Here is a 17,774-nt window from a genome sequence, read left to right on the forward strand (position 1 = left end):
ATATAATGCAGTAATCATGGTATTGCAAAAATCCATGTTGTGACTGAACGCCATATCGGTGGCAGTATTCCTACCAATTTACCATCCACTCTTATTTCTTTTTACACTAGAGTAGGCTACCTGTGACGAGCTCTTATGCTCCACCTTTAATGTGCATCACTACTACGTTGCTCCATTTGTTGGAGTAGTCAAGCTAAGTCAAACAAAGCAAATGAGGCATTAAACAGACAGACTCACACATCATCAGACGGCCTCATCCACAAAAATCATCACACATGGTCCTAATCATAGCATCTAAAGCCGGCTGAGAGCAGAGACATAAGTTCTCAGAGAAAAGGGTCAATTTCCTTTGGGGAAGGAAGGAGGGAGGAGTTTCAGATGCTGACACATGAACAGATCATTGATTCTGCAGTTCGCTGGCCACTAGGGGTAAAACAAGATGAGTACCAATCATTTACTCTTTATACAATTATGACATTGCCTCTTTTACTAATACAGATGTATTGTATGTTTCCGCCACTATCGCCCTACAACTCACACAACACAAAGTTACACACTACTAGGACAGATCATTGGACATTTCTTGACAAACATAAACACATTCAGTATCATTAGGAGTCAGGACACTGATTTACTCTATAGGACTAAATGCCAACCCTTTGGACAACGAGGTTCTGAACACATTAGTGATTTGTACCACGTGGCTCCAACCACAGACAAGAAACTAGCATTTCAGACTAGTCTTAGCATACTAATACAGGATAGCTAGAAAACATGGAAACCCAATAATCCCACGTGGAATAAGTGTAGTCAAACATCTTGAAAAGTGTGATATCACCAAGCCCATGCTGGCCTTGCACAGTCAACTAAATAGTTGCCAACATCAAGAAGTGACCCTGATGGACATTCCTCCTGCTTCTTTAAAGATGAATAAAACTCCTGGCTATCATGAAGATATCTTAGCCCTCTGTTCTGTGAGCATTAGTAATGCCTTCCTTTTCAAGCCAAACAAATGTATGCTTATAAAACAACTTGTTGTTTCTTAGTCCCTTTCATGTTCTGTACATACCGAGACAGTTGCATACCTACCATATACACACACACCAACAACCTGATGGTTAGAAATGTAAACTTCAGTGACATCATAGTTTCTTCAAAAGACACCACAATTTTGGAATCAACTTTTTCCATTATTTAGGTTTTTTAAATATTCCTTTGTTGACACTTTATCTCTGGTTAAATTTTAGTATACCTGCACTGTTGTTCATTTAATGCACTATGTGCCTTTGAACTGTATGGACAAATAAAGTTTTTTTTAATTTAATTAGTTTGCTGAAATACAAGGCAATTTGTTTGTGAAGTCAACTTCAAATACACCTGGCCAATTTGTGTCAAGTAAAAAATGAAAAATGTGAAGGATATAATGGAAGGAAATAGAACACATAAAATGTGCTAAGAAAACCATGTGCGAGGAAAATCATGTCAAGGATGTTGTAAGCGTTTCATGTAAGGTGATATATTTTCCAAACCCTGGTATTCCTGTCATTCGCCTCCCACAAAGGTGGGCCCCCATTCATATCCGAGCAGTGAGTGTGAGGAGGCGGAGGCCAGTGCAATATGTGCCTACAGATTCCTCATAGGCTACCAGCTAGCTGTGACTTTCAACAGAGCCTTCCTTTGGTCCACACTGAGAGTAGAAAGAAGAAGGAGAGCAATATGTGTTTATCATTTCCCACTGTCAACAAAGACACCATGAGAAATGTCCTTAAATCAAACAACACGCAGCTGAATAAGAGTTAATTTAAAACTACCAGGAGTCCTAAATTGAAGTATTGTAGCATAAAGCAATGATAGCTGCCCTTGTAGTTCTCAATCATCTGGAGTTAATGAAAGCCAAAGAGAATCTGTTTTCTTGGCAGGAAAAAGGATGGACCAGATTCAACTTTGTGATCAGTGGAATCACTAACAAACAAATCACTTTGTTCTGGCCACAAAGATAAGCACATGCAACCCAGCAAACACAAACACTCACACAAAACCTGTGGCAATCTATAGCCTGTGCATCATCTCCTCTCCTCGACCACTTGACCCTCTCTTAAATCTTTCTGAGGAAGATTTCATGATAGTCTTCCTTGAATAACATTTTTGCTCAGCTAGCAGATTAAAGTCATTTTGATAACACTTTGGAGCAAGGCATGAAATCCTGCGTAATTAAATTAGGTCCTGCTTGGATTTGAAAGTGACTTTACAAAGTGTTGACGTGTCAAAGGCCTTGTCAGGCCTCTGACAGCAATCAGGATTGATAGCCCTCAAGAATGTGTCACTGTTGGTAAATCAAGTGCAAAAAAATGAACACAATTGCAAGTTTGTCCCACACAGAGACATTCAGTAACTTCTCATTTAAAGTAACAAGAGCCAACCATTATACTTCTTGGTTTCTGGGTGAGAAACACACCAGATCAACGCAAGAAAGGAAATGTTGTCACCATGGTGAAAGAGGAGAGTTGTTGTTCACATTTGCTGGTGTTTTCCAGATGTTCAAGTAAACAACACTGACAACACATGCAATTCCACAAGCCCACCTGGCCTATGACCTGAAGTAATTGATGGAAGGATATCCATTCCATGCTAATGACTCATCTGAAGAAAAAAAAAACATCTGAAATTAACTTTTCCGAACTTCATTTGAATATTACATAAAGGTTACACTGTAGTTATTTAGTCCTCCATGCTCTTTTTATAAAACAATTCCTGGGGAAATGGGCCTATAGCTCATTTGTCTTTATGTGTGGCTTAAGAACATGCACACATTACTGTGCATCATGGGTTTGTGTGTGTTTGTCGCTGCAGTGAAACAGCCGCTTTGTGACAAGAAGGAGGAACATACACGTTGTATTTGAAGGGCCAAAACATACATTATGTGATTTAAAGACCGTTTGCTGCAGCTCTAGTTCAAAGGGTACAGTTTCATAAGTTCTGTTTACAAGTGAATAACTTTATGTTGACGAGGAAAGCAACAATGAGTAACCTCAACATGAAAACAGCATATCATTTTATATTAAAGCTGGAAACAAATCTTACACAATCAACAATACCAAGGTGTAGTGAAAAAAGATTGGAACACAAATTAGAGTAAAAGGGTGTGTGTTTAAGATTTCCACCTCAAAATGCAACATTATTCCAAAAATTTAACTACGAATTTCTGGAAGTCAAAGTCAGAAAATAAGAGAAAATGTATCTGATTCAGTAAGAGTACAACTTCAGCAGAATGTAAAAGAAAAAAGTCATGTAAACACTGATTTGTGGGCACAGAAATCTTGTCTATAATGAAAGAAAGGAGGCAAAAGAATGAGATGTTAAAAAAAAAACAGACATAATGCTGACCGTAACGTGTCTGGATTGATGGCTGGTTTGTGGTTTTCATTGTTAGCATAAAACAAAAGTAAAAACAAAGCATTCAAATGTCCTGTTAAATGCAAAAGAAGAATGTAAAATGCTTCTTAGGCTAATCTATGACAGATTTGCCCTAGATCATTGGAACTGAAAAGTGCTTTGATCGGACAAATTTGTAAGGCTCTGGGTACTTATTATACAACTCTAAAAGTGGTCATGCTCTACTATTTATTATTACTAAAATGAGCCATGATAAAGCAGAAATATTTAAATTATCAAGGAGCCACATCTGTTTAACATCTCAAATCAAGGGAAAAAAATACATTGTTTCAAAGTCATGCTCCTGTGCAAAACAATTTGATGACCTACATCTAAAACAACAACAGATGTCAAATATTATAGTCTTGGCAGCAATTTATAATTCAATTCTTTCTCTGATTCTTTGTTAATGAACATTTGTATGTTTTTAATGGCCTTTAACAGACTGTCAGATGCAAGCTATTTCTAGCAGACCACTCCCTCGCTCTTTCAAAGTGCCGTTACTCTTGGATTACATTACAGCAGCATGGGGGGAGACAAGGGAGGGAGACCGAAGTGTGTGCTCCACTTCAGGCGCTCACACTGACATGCCTCCTGTCCCTCTGCGTGTCAGACACAGTAGACTCAGAGGAATCAAGCTGGTCAATTACTGACACTGTGCAGGAACCTTTAACTCCTTCAACTGGATTACTTTATTCCGTAAGTGCAGAAGAACTGTTTTCTACAGTTGCTGAAGTACGGTGAGAGAGAATATATGTGTATATATATATATATATATATTTGTTTTTGTGTGACTATTTGGCATCTGCAAGTAAATGCATTTATCACAGACTATGCATCATTTTGTTTGACTTGATTACTATTTGAATGCATTTGGAAAAAAGTTGTCCTCTATCCACTTCAGATAAATAGTGGGCTTCTTAATAAAATGTAATTAAAACATAATGAATTTAGATGAGTTTTTTATTTCTTATGACATTTTTAGGGTAAAAAGAAACATGTAGCCTATAAGCTTTGTCAAATCTAATGTATCTGTCTGTTATTCCTGTTTGGAGTAACACTTCAACACACTGTTCCTGTCTCTACAGGTGGGTTTCATTATGTTACAACGCAAAGTCTAGCACCTCTTTTCTGTGCAGCTGCAGCCCCATCCCTGTGCACAATGAGTGTGTGTGACTGCAACACATCATCATATCAGCGGAGGAGGTTGATGGAGACCCTGTTGTTTTTGGCTGCTCTGCTGCTGCCGACAAGCGGTGACTGCCCCAAATCATGTGTCTGCTATGTTCCTACTGAAGTTCACTGCACCTTTAGATACCTGACCGCAGTACCTGACCACATCCAGCCAGCTGTGGAAAGAATTAATCTCGGGTGAGCCTCCTTTTTTTTTTTTTTTTCAGCTTTTAGCATAATGAAGAAAAATCGCTACAGACATTCCCCAGGGGAGTGACTGATTAAGCCATAGACTGTAGGCTACCTAGAGTAGGCCTATACTGTATGCAGCAGTCTTATTCCAGAACAACAACAACTGATATTAAACTGAGAGCTCACAGTTAAACTAACAGCACACAAACTTTGGTTTATAAAAGGTCAACATGAAGGTAGCCCATTCAGAAGGACCTTCAGTGAGTTTTATTCACTTACCATTAGAGTTGCTAGCAAACCATACTTTTGCTTATAAGAAGGCCTATTAGCTTCTAAACTCCTGTACATCACTAAATTCACCGCTGGTCAGCTTCCTGTCTAAAAGTCCAGTCCAGAAGCTAATATCTAGAAGCTTGAAGTTGGTGCCTGAGTTTGGTGTCTTTTAAAGTAATTCTTTGTCAAAATGATGAAACAAACAGGCCTACAACAGCAAATTATATATCCAAACACACACACAAATGTTGTGAAATTACCTTACCTTAGGTAAAAGACTTTGCTGTTATCTCAGAATGCCAAAATCTAAACATGTAACTTTGTCCGTTTTCATCCCAGGAAGAAATAAATAGTGCTAGTCCCCAGGTGTATTCAATCAGAGTGCCTGATTACACCTCTTGAGATGATGTCATATTTGAATACAAAATGTTTAACCTCAGATTTTTTAACGTGTTAGAATTAGCCCAGGTGTTATTAACAAGATCGTTACTGTTTGTTCCAACCAAACAATCTGATTGGACAAGAGGCATTCAATTAGATAATAATGAGACAATAGCCTATAGACTGGAATACTGATGACATATTTTTGTAGGCCAATCCTGAAGTATCTTTGCCATGGGTTCGAATTAGAGTTCGCCTATGGGATTTTTGCATTGGATTTTGGATCATTGCAGAACATAAGCTCTGTGGCAAACTGTTTTGTTCAGCAGGATAATCTCTGACAACCACTGTAGTCTCATTTAGCCACTTGTTTGAAACCGCTGTTTTAAGTACACATAAAAACTTGAAAAGTTAAAAAACTATTTTATTGTTGTGTTCTGAAGATTAAAGGCATGAGTTTAAATTATCAAGCCAAGCACTGATATACAAGTGTTATCCCCGTTATTGTCTGATTTTGCCCGTTCTCATGATTAGGTCAATATGAATGTTTGATTGATATATTTGTCTCAGTATGAAGTCTCTTTTTCCCTCTGGTTTTAGGTACAACAGTATAACTGTTTTGAGAGAAAACAATCTTTCAGGACTTGAGAACTTGGAGTTGTTGATGCTACATAGCAACATTATCCACAGTATTGAAGATAGAACCTTCCAAGATCTTAAGTCCCTACAGGTAAAATAATGTGTTGGTCAGGCTGTTGTTAAAAAAATAATACATAATAAAAGCCTCTTTTGCAATACAATTTCACTGTCCTGGAATATCAAAGTATTAAAAGTTGGACAAAGAGTCAGTCACTCTTCTAAACGTAAACAGATGTACAGACTTGACAACGATTTACAAGTTGCTATTTTGACAACATTTAATGAAATCGTTTTGTTATGATAAGTCAAAGATACCTGTGACGTCTTTTGAAAAATACTTATGACATCTCCATTTGTTTTCACAGGTCCTGAAGTTGTCTTTTAACAAAGTGAAGGAAATCAAAAAAGAGACATTTAAAGGCCTGGACAGTGTCCTGAGACTCCACTTGGATCACAACCACATTGATTTCATCAGTCCAGAGGCTTTCTATGGCCTAACCAAGCTACAGTTGGTCCAACTGGAGGGTAACCACCTCCAGCAGCTTCACCCAGACACTTTCGTCACACTGAGACACAGTCAGGTGTTCAAGGTGTCCTCAGTAAGAAACATCCACCTGTCGGACAACTTCCTAACCACTCTCCCTGCAGATATTTTCTTAGGCTGCAGCGAGTTAGAGAACCTCTTCCTCCAGGGCAACCCATGGTCATGTGACTGCCGTATGAAGTGGTTCTCAAAGTGGTCACAGAAAAACACAGGTGAGGAGTACATGCTTTGATACCCTCTGAAAGAAATCAGAGGTGTCATGTTGTAAAATGTTTACAAGGGAAGAGAACCCATTCTTTTATAATGAAGACTATTGCTTGCAGCTATAACACAACACACCTGGTAAAGTTGCTAATTGCGTTTGTACTTTATTAGGTTTTTCTTCTCATGACTGAAACCTTTTTTCTGCTACAGACTAATAGCATACTGGATTCTGTAGAAAAAAAAGAAAGATAGATATCCAAGAGATACATAAATTATTGCAGGGACACAGTAATAGCAGGCAGAGAGCATCTCTTTCTCAGTGTGATAGCTACAGAGAAAAACAGAGGCATAGAAACAAAAACCTTTTATAGATGACAATGCCATTTTAAAAGCAACTTGTGAATTTTAATTATGTATGTGTCAATTATAATATTTTAAGGTCCACAAGTTTTATCTTTCTAACATAGTAACAACTAAATTTTTATTCTATTTAAATGTTTGCAGGTGTGCTGAAATGCAAGCGAGATCGTAGATATCCAAGAGGCCAGCTGTGTCCTCTTTGTGAAAATCCTGCCCATTTCCAGAAAAGACCTCTATCTCTTCTCCCAAGTGATGCCTTTGCATGTGCCAAACCCTGGATCCAACAACATTTAAAGCAGAAAAACATCACCCTGGATGAGGGGGACTTTACTCCAGTTTCCCCAAAGGACTTTATATCCCCTTTAGGCTCAATACAAATGAACCTTACAGACCAGTTTCACAGTGATGCCACTCTTTCCTGCACTGTCCAGAGGCCCTGCAATTTTGAGAACCTGACACAAACTTTGGAGGAGGAGGAGGGAAACAATGTCACAGTTCTGACCACTGGCATAACTTCCTATTTGGTGTGTAACGTTGACCATGAACACATACAGCAACTGTGGCAGATACTGGCCAGCTACAGTGACTCTCCAATGAGACTAGAAAGAGGCATAATGCTAGCCAGAAGCCCTGAAATGATTTACAGATATAGTCAGATAAAAACACAGGAGGCAGAAGATGGAATTCACACAAGCATTGAGGCCGAGATTAAGGCCTCGCCTGCATGGTTGATGCAGGGTGAGGTTAGCTTCCAACTTGACCGCACTATGACCACTTTTTCTACTTTGCATATTAAGTACCAGTCTCTAGTCAACCTCCGTGTGGAAAACAGAACACCTAAGAGAGACCGCTATTCTTGGACCATGATTAAGCGAGATAATCAAACCAAGACCGAGCACACTGTACTTACAGGTGGGAATTTACCCCTAGAAACTAGTTGATAGGTGATTTGACATTCAATTATTTGTTACCTAATAATTCTTAAGTGATGCATACAAGTTTATAGAGAATTGATAATTAACACTGTGAGCACATTGAGCATTTTAAAACTGTCAGAATTCAAGAGACTAAATATTTATGTAAGGATACTTACTTTAATAAGACATCTATTTTATTTTTAACATAGGTGGAGTGGCACAGTTGAACTGTCTGATCCGTGGTGAGCCAAAGCCATTGTTGGAGTGGATTTTACCAGATGGAAGTAAGGTCAGAGCGCCTTATTCCAGTGAGGACAGCAGGATCATTATCAATGTCGAAGGGAAGCTAACTCTGAGGGGAGCAGATACCACAGACACAGGCCTGTACCGGTGCATTGCCACAAACTACCTGGATGCAGATATCCTGATCTTTCGTGTGACAGTTCTCTCCCCTGATGTGGAAGAGTCTGAGGTCAATGGTGTTCAACTCACAAAGCCAATGGGTGAAAATCTGGTTTTGGACTGTAGTTTATCAGGAAGTACAAAGGCCTCAGTCCATTGGATTCTTCCTGATCACTTAGTACTGGAAAAGTCTCAAGGGAAAAAGAAAGTTTTTGACAATGGAACTTTGCTCATTCATGGGATCACTGAGAGGGACAGAGGTTTTTATAGGTGTTTGGTTACTAATGACCTTGGAGTTGATCTTCTTGTGTCACAGTTGACAGTGACTGATGAAAGGCCCAGTACGTTTACAGTTTTGGACAGTGGAGGATCAGGGATGGAAATAGAGGACAATGTTGACCCTAGTTTGACTGAAAACACAATCACTCGAAAAGAGATCCCCTCTTCCAGTCCCTTTGACAAAACTAGTCAGGAATCCAGAACAATTACCTCAGATCGACCTTACCCCAGACTTAAGTCACATGGTAGAGGTGCTGGAACTAGGCTTGGACAGAGAAGGAGGGGGTCCGTTAGTAACCGACGCATCTGGAGTAGTAGGATCTTTGATAAGGCTTCCAGGAAAGTGGACCCAAATAAATTTGCTGAATTTATGAAAAAGGCTCAAGATGGATCAAGAACAAAGAGTGGCACAGAGAGTGAGGGAGTCAAAGATGCAGACTCAAATGCTGGTCTATCTGGTGATGGTGACATTGGCTCTGCTGAGGATCATAATGAAGATCAGCTCGTCATCGTGTCAAAAGTTCTCACACCAACTCCAGATAATCCACAAAGAGGCAGAATATTTCAAGTTACAGAACATTCAAATACACCAACATCAGAGTTATATATGCAGTCAGAGTCCACATCAATCAAGTCCACATTCACATATGATCCAACACACAGGATAGAAACTCAAAGTGATGCAGTTACACCATATTTTTCACACAACAAAGGCAAATCTATAGTTGATGAGAACACTCAGTTCTATAACTCGGAAATAAGCCAAACCACTTCAAAGCCAAGCTCAATCAGGCACCCGGTTCTGTCACTTACTGTGACAGAAACCACGCAAGAAACTCAACTCCAGTTCTCTGGAGAACAACCTGTAGAGCCAGAAACATCCACAGATGCAGCACTCTTGTTTACCACAGACCCTAATGTCACTCCAATGAGGGATGGCCCCAGCCCAGTGGAATTCTTTGTTCACACATCCACAGACCCAAAAAGCCAGACCACATACACAGCCATCACCACCACAGAGAGACAACAAGATGAGATTACCCTCCACACGACCCAAACCATCAAATCCCCACACTTGCCTGCGGGATCCACCATCATCTCTAGACAGCACATCCAAATCATCCCAAATAAGAACAGTAGAGCAGGGGGGCGCAGAAGGACTTTTCAAGGGCGCAGAAGGATCATTAAACCCAACAGGATAACAGACATACAGTCCATTATCAATAAACTCAAACAGCCGTCAGTTAAAAAGGAAGGGAATGCAACAGTGCCATATAAAATTGAACTGTCCACAGGTAAGAAGTGGAAGACTTATTATAGTTAAAATATGCTTAATTTGTTATTTTGCACCTCTTTAGCTGAAATGTGTGTTTCTGTGTTTTCTTTGTTTCCCCTCAGACTGTGACTGTGATGAAGACAATACAAATACATCAAAGACTCATCTGCAGGTGGTCAAACCGACCGATAGTTCATCTTTACACATAAGGGAGAGACCTGCCACTACTTCAAAACCTGAAACTTCTACACTATACAATTACAATACTTCAGAAGCCCCAAAGCTGGATGATTCGAGTGGCTACATAACCTCCGCTGATGCCCCTGATTTGTCCATTACAACTGATCCATTTGTGACCACAAATAAGGAACCATTAATCTCCACCAATGCTGCTACAACTACAACTGCCTCGACTGTTATTCGTGGAAGAATCCCATGGAACAGGCTGTTTGGAGGCAAAGATAAAGTAAAGATACTAGGTCGGCTAAGAAAGCCATTTGTAACACAGAAAACATCAACTACAGCTGAACCTACAACAGTGACTGTAACCACAACCCCTATTGCTTTGCTCACCACTGTCACAAACTCACTGGCAGAACCAGGGACTCTTTCCCCGTCCATACAAACGGGTAGGGAAGAGGGCTCATTGGATGATGACTATGATGATTTATCTTCTTTAGATTTTGGGTTTACCACACTGGAACCCAGCGTTCACCTCATAAGCACTACCAGCTTACCAAATTACTACAGATCTTCAACCACAGCTGAAACACCTATAGAATCACAGACTCTGCCTTCCCCACCGACCATTCAGCCACTTTTAAATGAAGATACTGATGCACCAATTTCATCTGGGTCAGGGAGTCTGCCTGATAAGTTGTTTGTGGGCAGAAAGAAGCCTTATGGAAGAAGAGGACAGCAAGGGCGAAGAAGGAGGCCCTTTAGGGGCAGGAGACCAATCAAGAAACCTGCAATAACTAAATCACAAGCTACTACCATAGCTGAAGCTTTAACTACAGAAAGCACAATTATGGACACTACAACGGAGACTACCAGACTACCACAACAGACAGTTTCACTCCATAATTCCTTATACACACCAGCTAGGAAAGAGGACAGAACTCCAGTTGCAGTATCCACTGACCAAAAGGAGGACGTTGACTTATATGAGGAGTATGACTGGAATGTGTCTAGCAATTTCCTAGTCTACACTACAACCAAGAAATCCTCATTCCCCTCATCTACATTCAATCCCACCACCACGTCCATGCCAGCAACCACAAAAAGACCTTATACCACAGCCCGACCCATAGTCCGTAGCAACATCATACCACCAAAACCAAGTGGAAATAGCTACACCACTCGAAGAACACCAATTAAGACAATCAGACCTACTATGCAAAGCAGCCGTGACAGAGGCAGTACAGATAAAGGCCTTACAGCAGAGGAGGAATATATCAAAGCCCTAATCACTGACGTTGAAGTAACCACTGCCAATATTGCTGGCTTTGAAGAAACTACAGAGGTATGGACAAGCAAACCCAAGATTGTTGGTGGCAATGCAGCGAGCTTCACAGTTTTATCCAACTCTGATGCTTTCCTTCCGTGTGAGGCAGTAGGAAACCCTCAGCCAACTTTAACCTGGAGACGCTTGTCCTCAAACACAGGTACCATTTTTAATTAAAAATAGGAAAAATCTTTGTGTCCTATGTGTCCATCAACAACTTCAAGGTGAAGTCTAACACTGTTGCACGCTGTCTAACTTGCTAGCAAACATGTATTGGCTACGTCTGCTGCAATTGTCAATTTTCATAGTGTTGTTTTATCATGTGTTATTTCCTACAAACCTAATCAGGGACAAGGAATGAAAATTATTCATGGCTGGAAGTCCTATATACATTGCATTGGTTGCACTTCAATTAGATGGAACAATGCCTATATGTATTACCCCTGAAAAATGCTGATAAATGGATCAATAAAAGTACTAGACCTTCATCCTGCATCCTTCATTAAAAGGGCAGGACATCTTAAATAGGAAGTGGCTGTAAGCCTGCAACCAATCATCATTATGATTTCAGCTTTGACTCAACAAATTACCCAACAAATAAATGTTTGCAAGTTAATCTTTCAGTTCTGACCAACTTAAAAATTGCCTATATGTGGAAAAAAAGGCTTAGGTAGATTTAGAATAGGTTTAGAATATTAAAAAGAAAGGAAAATGAGAAAAGGCTGCACAGTAATTCACTGATAATAATTGTTTCAACATTGTCAAATTATTAATTATTTGACTTCAGGCCATTATATGAGCCTCTAGGAATCGTTATGTCAATAGGGCAAACGTTTTTTTTGTTTTTTTCTGATTTCAAAGTGTAGGGATCTTAGTGTTATTGAGTCTTTAAGTTTCCTGACATACTAAATGTTGTTGTTCTACGCTGCTCTATGTAGAGTGTAGGGTGTATGTGTCTGTTTACTGTTCTGCAGAATTAACACCAACAACACCAACACAAAGAAAAAATAACAAGAGGGAGAACAGTAATTAAAAGAAGCTTGCGCTTTGAATGTTTTTATGTTGAATCTGTATTTAAAAAATGATATTTCTTTCTTCAGGAAGCACCAACACCATTTCAGGAAGAATGGGCAAGTTTCAGGTCTTGAGTAATGGCACGCTGTCAATCCAGAATGCCAGCGTTAAGGATCGTGGTCAATACCTCTGTCTTGTTGAGAATGATCATGGATCAGACAAACTTCTTGTCACCCTCTCTGTTGTGGCATACCCTTCACGCATCCTGGAGCCAAAAATGCGTGAAATAAAATCTCATGCAGGGAACACTGTGGAGATGAAATGTAAAGCAGAGGGTCGGCCCACACCCTTTATATCATGGATTCTGGCCAACCGCACCCAAGTTAGGAGTAAAAACATGGAGAAGGAAAGAGTATCAGTATCTGCTGAGGGAACTCTGATCATTGAGCAGGTGTCTGTTCATGACAGAGGTCATTACAAATGCATTGCCAGCAATCCAGCCGGAGCTGACACTGCTACTGTCCGACTGCAAGTTGTGGCAGCTCCCCCAGGCATTAAGGAGGAGAAACGTCAACATGTAAAAGCCAGTGTAAGCCAAAACTTGTGGATTCCCTGTACTGGCCATGGAAGCCCACATCCAACTTTGCACTGGGTCCTCAATGATGGGTCAATGGTACGATCTAACAGACCTGCAAGAAACCCAAGGATATATGTTTATATCAATGGAACACTCCAAATTAAGGACATAACTCCAACAGACAATGGGAAATATGAATGTATTGCTACCAGTTCAACTGGCTCAGAGAGAAGGGTGGTGACACTGACAGTTGAAAAACAAGAGTCTGCCCCTTACATAGTGAAGACCTCACAGCGCATGACAGAGCTGTTCTATGGCAACCAGCTGATACTTAACTGTTCGGCGTCAGGAGATCCTAAACCCAGGATCATGTGGAGACTACCATCTAAAGCTGTGGTGGACCAGTGGCACAGGTAAAGATGCCTTGCTAATCGTAGTAATCCACAAAAGATAAGACTGTACTATTTAAAGTTAGCTTATGAGGAAAAAGCCAAAATAAAACCTTGGTAAAAATGATGAAGTGGCAGAATTGACAAATGACATTATTTTGTGTTTAAAGTAACTTACATCTTCACCGTCTTTCCCTATGTCTTTTTAATACAATTAGCCCTGAAGCCTAAGGATATTCAAAAGCACTCAATTTGGAAATTTGACCATGGCCATGGATCATTGCATCAATTAATTACATCAGCTAACCCGGTTGTAAACTTTAGTAAATGGTGCTCACTTTGCTAACTGTCAATATTTGTCTTGTATAGGATGGGCAACAGAATTCAGGTCCTGGATAATGGTACACTTATTGTGAAGACTGTCAGTGATAAAGATGCAGGAGACTATCTCTGTGTGGCACGAAGCAAAATGGGAGATGCCATTCAACTCATGATGGTCAGTGTGACCATGAAGCCAGCCAAGATAGAGCCTAAGCTTAATGGAAAAAAGCAGGTAACCTATGGTTATGACTTGAAGGTTGACTGTAAAGCCTCAGGAGCCCCAAAGCCAGAGATTTACTGGGGTTTACCAGATGGCACAGTGGTCAATAGTGCTCTTCAGTCTGATGCCAGCAGTGGAGGGGGACGAGCACGTCGCTTCACACTTTTCGACAATGGAACTCTTTACGTAAACCAGGTATGTAATTGCACACTACTTCCTCTGTGTAACATTAAACCTTTTAAAAGCTGCAAATCATTTTGTCATACTTCAACAGGTTGGTATGTCAGAGGAGGGAGACTACACCTGCTATGCTGAAAACCAAGGAGGCAAGGATGAAATGCATGTACATATCAGTGTGATGACTGCACCCCCTAGAATTCGTGCATCCAGCCAGACCTATGCAAGAGTAAAACCTGGAAGAAACATCCGCTTTGACTGTGAAGCACTTGGGGAACCAAGACCCAAGATCCTGTGGATGCTGCCAAACAATGATGTGATTGGGGCATCTAATGATCGCTACCTTATGCATGTCAATGGCTCTCTGGATATAAGGGCTGTGAAGCTTATCGATGCTGGGGAGTATGTTTGTATAGCCCGCAACCTTGCTGGAGACAAAAGAAAAGTCTACAAGCTTGAGTTAGATGGGAATCCGCCAGTGATTAATGGCTACAGGCAAAATAGGACTGTAATAAAAGATGTTGCAGCTAAATTTTCCAGGAAATTAATAGACTGTAAAGCTGAAGGTTATCCCACTCCTGGTATCACATGGATTATGCCAGATAACATCTTTCTGAAAGCACCATACTTTGGCAGTAGAATTAATGTTCACCAAAACGGGACTTTAGAAATTCGCCACGTGCGCCCAACCGATACAGCAGAGTTCATTTGCATGGCAAGGAATGATGGAGGAGAGGCAGTAATGGTGGTGCAGCTAGAGGTTACTAGTATGCTACGAAGGCCGATCTTCAAAAACCCATTCAATGAGCGCATTGTGTCTCGGATTGGGAAAACCGTAGTTCTGAATTGCTCTGCTGATGGAAACCCGACGCCAGAGATAATATGGACTTTTCCTAATGGCACGCGAGTTACTGGTGAACATCACCATGACTCTCAACACCACCTAAGCAATAATGGAACTTTAGTCATCTATTACCCTCGCAAAGAGGATTCTGGGAAGTACCGCTGTGGTGCCAAGAATTTCATGGGATACATAGAGAAACTAATAATTGTGGACTTTGGTCAGAAACCTTACATCTTGACAAGGCCTAGGGGCATCATACGCAGTATGTCTGGAGAACCTCTTTTCCTTCACTGTCTATCAGATGGGAATCCAAGACCCGGAATCTACTGGACAACTCCTGGTGGCCACACTCTTACTCGGTCCCAAGTTTTTGGGCGCTACCAGTTACTTGAGAATGGTACCTTGGTTGTTCAGGATACTACTCTTCATGATCGAGGAAATTACATCTGTAGAGCTCGAAATGATGCTGGGGAGGCAGTGCTCACTGTCCCAGTTGTTATTATTGCTTACCCACCAAAAATCTCTACAGCTCCACCCCCCAATGTGAAAGCAGTAAGTGGGACATCTATTCAGCTTAACTGTGCTGCCATTGGGATCCCCAAGCCAGAGATCACCTGGGAGCTACCTGATCATTCAGTGCTGTCTGCAGCAGGACAGGGCAGGCGCTTGGGTAGTGAACTGCTCCATCCTCAGGGCACACTTATCATTCAGAGACCTACAGCCTCAGACTCAGGCACATACAAATGCCTTGCAAAAAACGACGTGGGCACAGATTTTAAAGTTACATACGTACATGTACTGTGAAAAAGACTAGACAAAGGGAGGAAAGAGTTTTAAGCAAATGTACATGTAACATTAAGAAACTGTCACTTGTGTGTGTGAGACTGTTTTCAACCATGTCAAGGAAGAAGGGAGGGAAATTCCTTTTTTTACAGTGAAAATTGTGAATTTAAAAAAAATAACATAAAAAAAAACAGTCTGGAATTCGAGATTTGTAATGTTAACTTTGGTACACTGGCCTGGAAATTCAATGGTGGTTCTACTATGGATTTGGAGTCTCACTGGAGCAAGACAGCCAGTGTAAAGAGTCAAACAAAGAGGGATTTCTCTGACCAAGCATTGCGAACTATATTTAGGGATACTATTTCTACATGTTATGAAACTTCACCAAGAGGGTGAAAGACTGCAACAAACTCAGTGAAAGGAATAACACTCCCAGGAGGGTTTTAAATGACTTCACATATTGACTGAAGTTGTAGTTAAAATGTGTTGCTTATTCTTTTTAAGCTAAGGAAAAGAAAGCATGCAAACAATGTTTAAAATATATTCTTATTTACACTGGATACATCTGCATGGGCAGTACCATTCCTTTCATATCATAAATACATTAGATTACTTTCAGATTTGATGACAGTGTGAAGCAGAATCATTTATTTCCATCAGCAGCCATCTGTCAAACAAAATAAGGCACTATCAGTCTATTGTGTTGTACACAAGAATTAACAGTAATGTTATACATTAATCCAATCTGTTGTAAGAAAGTATTTCTATTTGTAGTATCTACTCTATCAAAGTATGAGGAGACAAATAAAAAACAATGATAGCTTATATATTTTTTTTCTAATGTTATCCTTATTACACAAAAACCTCATAAGACATGTATATGAAATAAAGCATATTACTGTTCAGAGAACACTTTCAAGTCAGCTATTATAATGCTTTTGTGTTAAAGGCCATCAGGATTACCCAGATGGATGCCAAACCGCAGGTGGAGTTATGACTTCAGCCTCAGTTGAAACCTTTCAGACATACAATACTCTCCAGCTGTAAAAATAGTTCTTTACTCAACTCATCACTGGGCATGACCCTTACGGGAGCCTTGGATTTTTGTTTGTGATTTTTGTGCTGATTATACAGCCCTTTTGCAAATTGAACTGAGAGATGAGGCATTATGAAACAGAAAAGAGCAATGGGAATAAGCCATTGTTAAAACATAAACCTATACATTAGTCATCTGATGTTGTTTCCTGTTCCTGAAGTAACAGCACTAGAAAAGTTTAAACATATTTACCTGCAACACAAAAAAAAGTAATTGGATATAAGTGAATTCAAGGCAATATGCGATGGTAAGAGTAGGATTTTACACTTTACTTACATTTATTCTAACTTTTAAGGTTATAGGTTTAGATAAATACCTTGAGTGTAAAGGGCACCAACTGGAAGCAATTAGTTAACTGTCCAATTTGTGAATGCCCCATGATGTATAGCCTTTCAGAGAGGCATGTACCAATTTAGAATGTCCTCATTAGTAATACTGCGACTTAAGTTAAGTTTATGTTTTAAGTTGGAAAAAAAAGAAAACACAGTCTATGATCCAGTAATTGTAAAGACAGCTTTAAACATGACAGAATGGGAATACTTAATTTACTCTGACTCCCAATACAAAACAGCTGCTTGTAACAGACCTTCAAAATCTAGGTCAGTTGTTTGTCCTCAAGTGGGTAAGTATTAGAACATACTTTTGACAAATAAGAAAAAAAGTATATTTCCAAAATCAGGAGCCAGTCTTCAGCATTGTGATATAATCCAGGCAGATATTGGGAAAGAGGGCATTGACTTCAATAAACTTTGGAATTCTGGCTCTGTGATAACA

General features: G+C 40.0%; 2 protein-coding genes across 4 annotated transcripts in view; one reads left to right on the plus strand and one right to left on the minus strand.

Moving 5' to 3' along the window:
- aadac (arylacetamide deacetylase) overlaps positions 1-17,774 on the minus strand; it is a 67,834-nt gene that overhangs the window by 20,677 nt on the left and 29,383 nt on the right. Inside the window, exon 1 of one of the 3 annotated variants that reach the window (XM_079354284.1) lies at positions 5,336-5,420. The exons of the other annotated variants lie outside the window; for them this stretch is intronic. The gene's annotated coding sequence lies outside the window, so the exon portion shown is untranslated. Of the gene's footprint in view, positions 1-5,335; positions 5,421-17,774 lie in introns of those variants that run through there. 3 annotated transcript variants of the gene reach the window in all.
- Positions 4,595-16,223, plus strand: igsf10 (immunoglobulin superfamily, member 10; the record flags this gene model as incomplete). Its single annotated transcript, XM_079353210.1, has 9 exons — positions 4,595-4,803; positions 6,052-6,181; positions 6,456-6,846; positions 7,343-8,110; positions 8,325-10,091; positions 10,195-11,739; positions 12,680-13,583; positions 13,929-14,295; positions 14,375-16,223. 9 exons carry the CDS (start codon positions 4,595-4,597, stop codon positions 15,923-15,925), a joined length of 7,632 nt encoding a protein of 2,543 aa, XP_079209336.1. The 3' UTR covers positions 15,926-16,223.

Source organism: Symphodus melops (genome assembly GCF_947650265.1).
Source record: "Symphodus melops genome assembly, chromosome: 10".
Taxonomy (NCBI): Eukaryota; Metazoa; Chordata; class Actinopteri; order Labriformes; family Labridae; genus Symphodus; species Symphodus melops.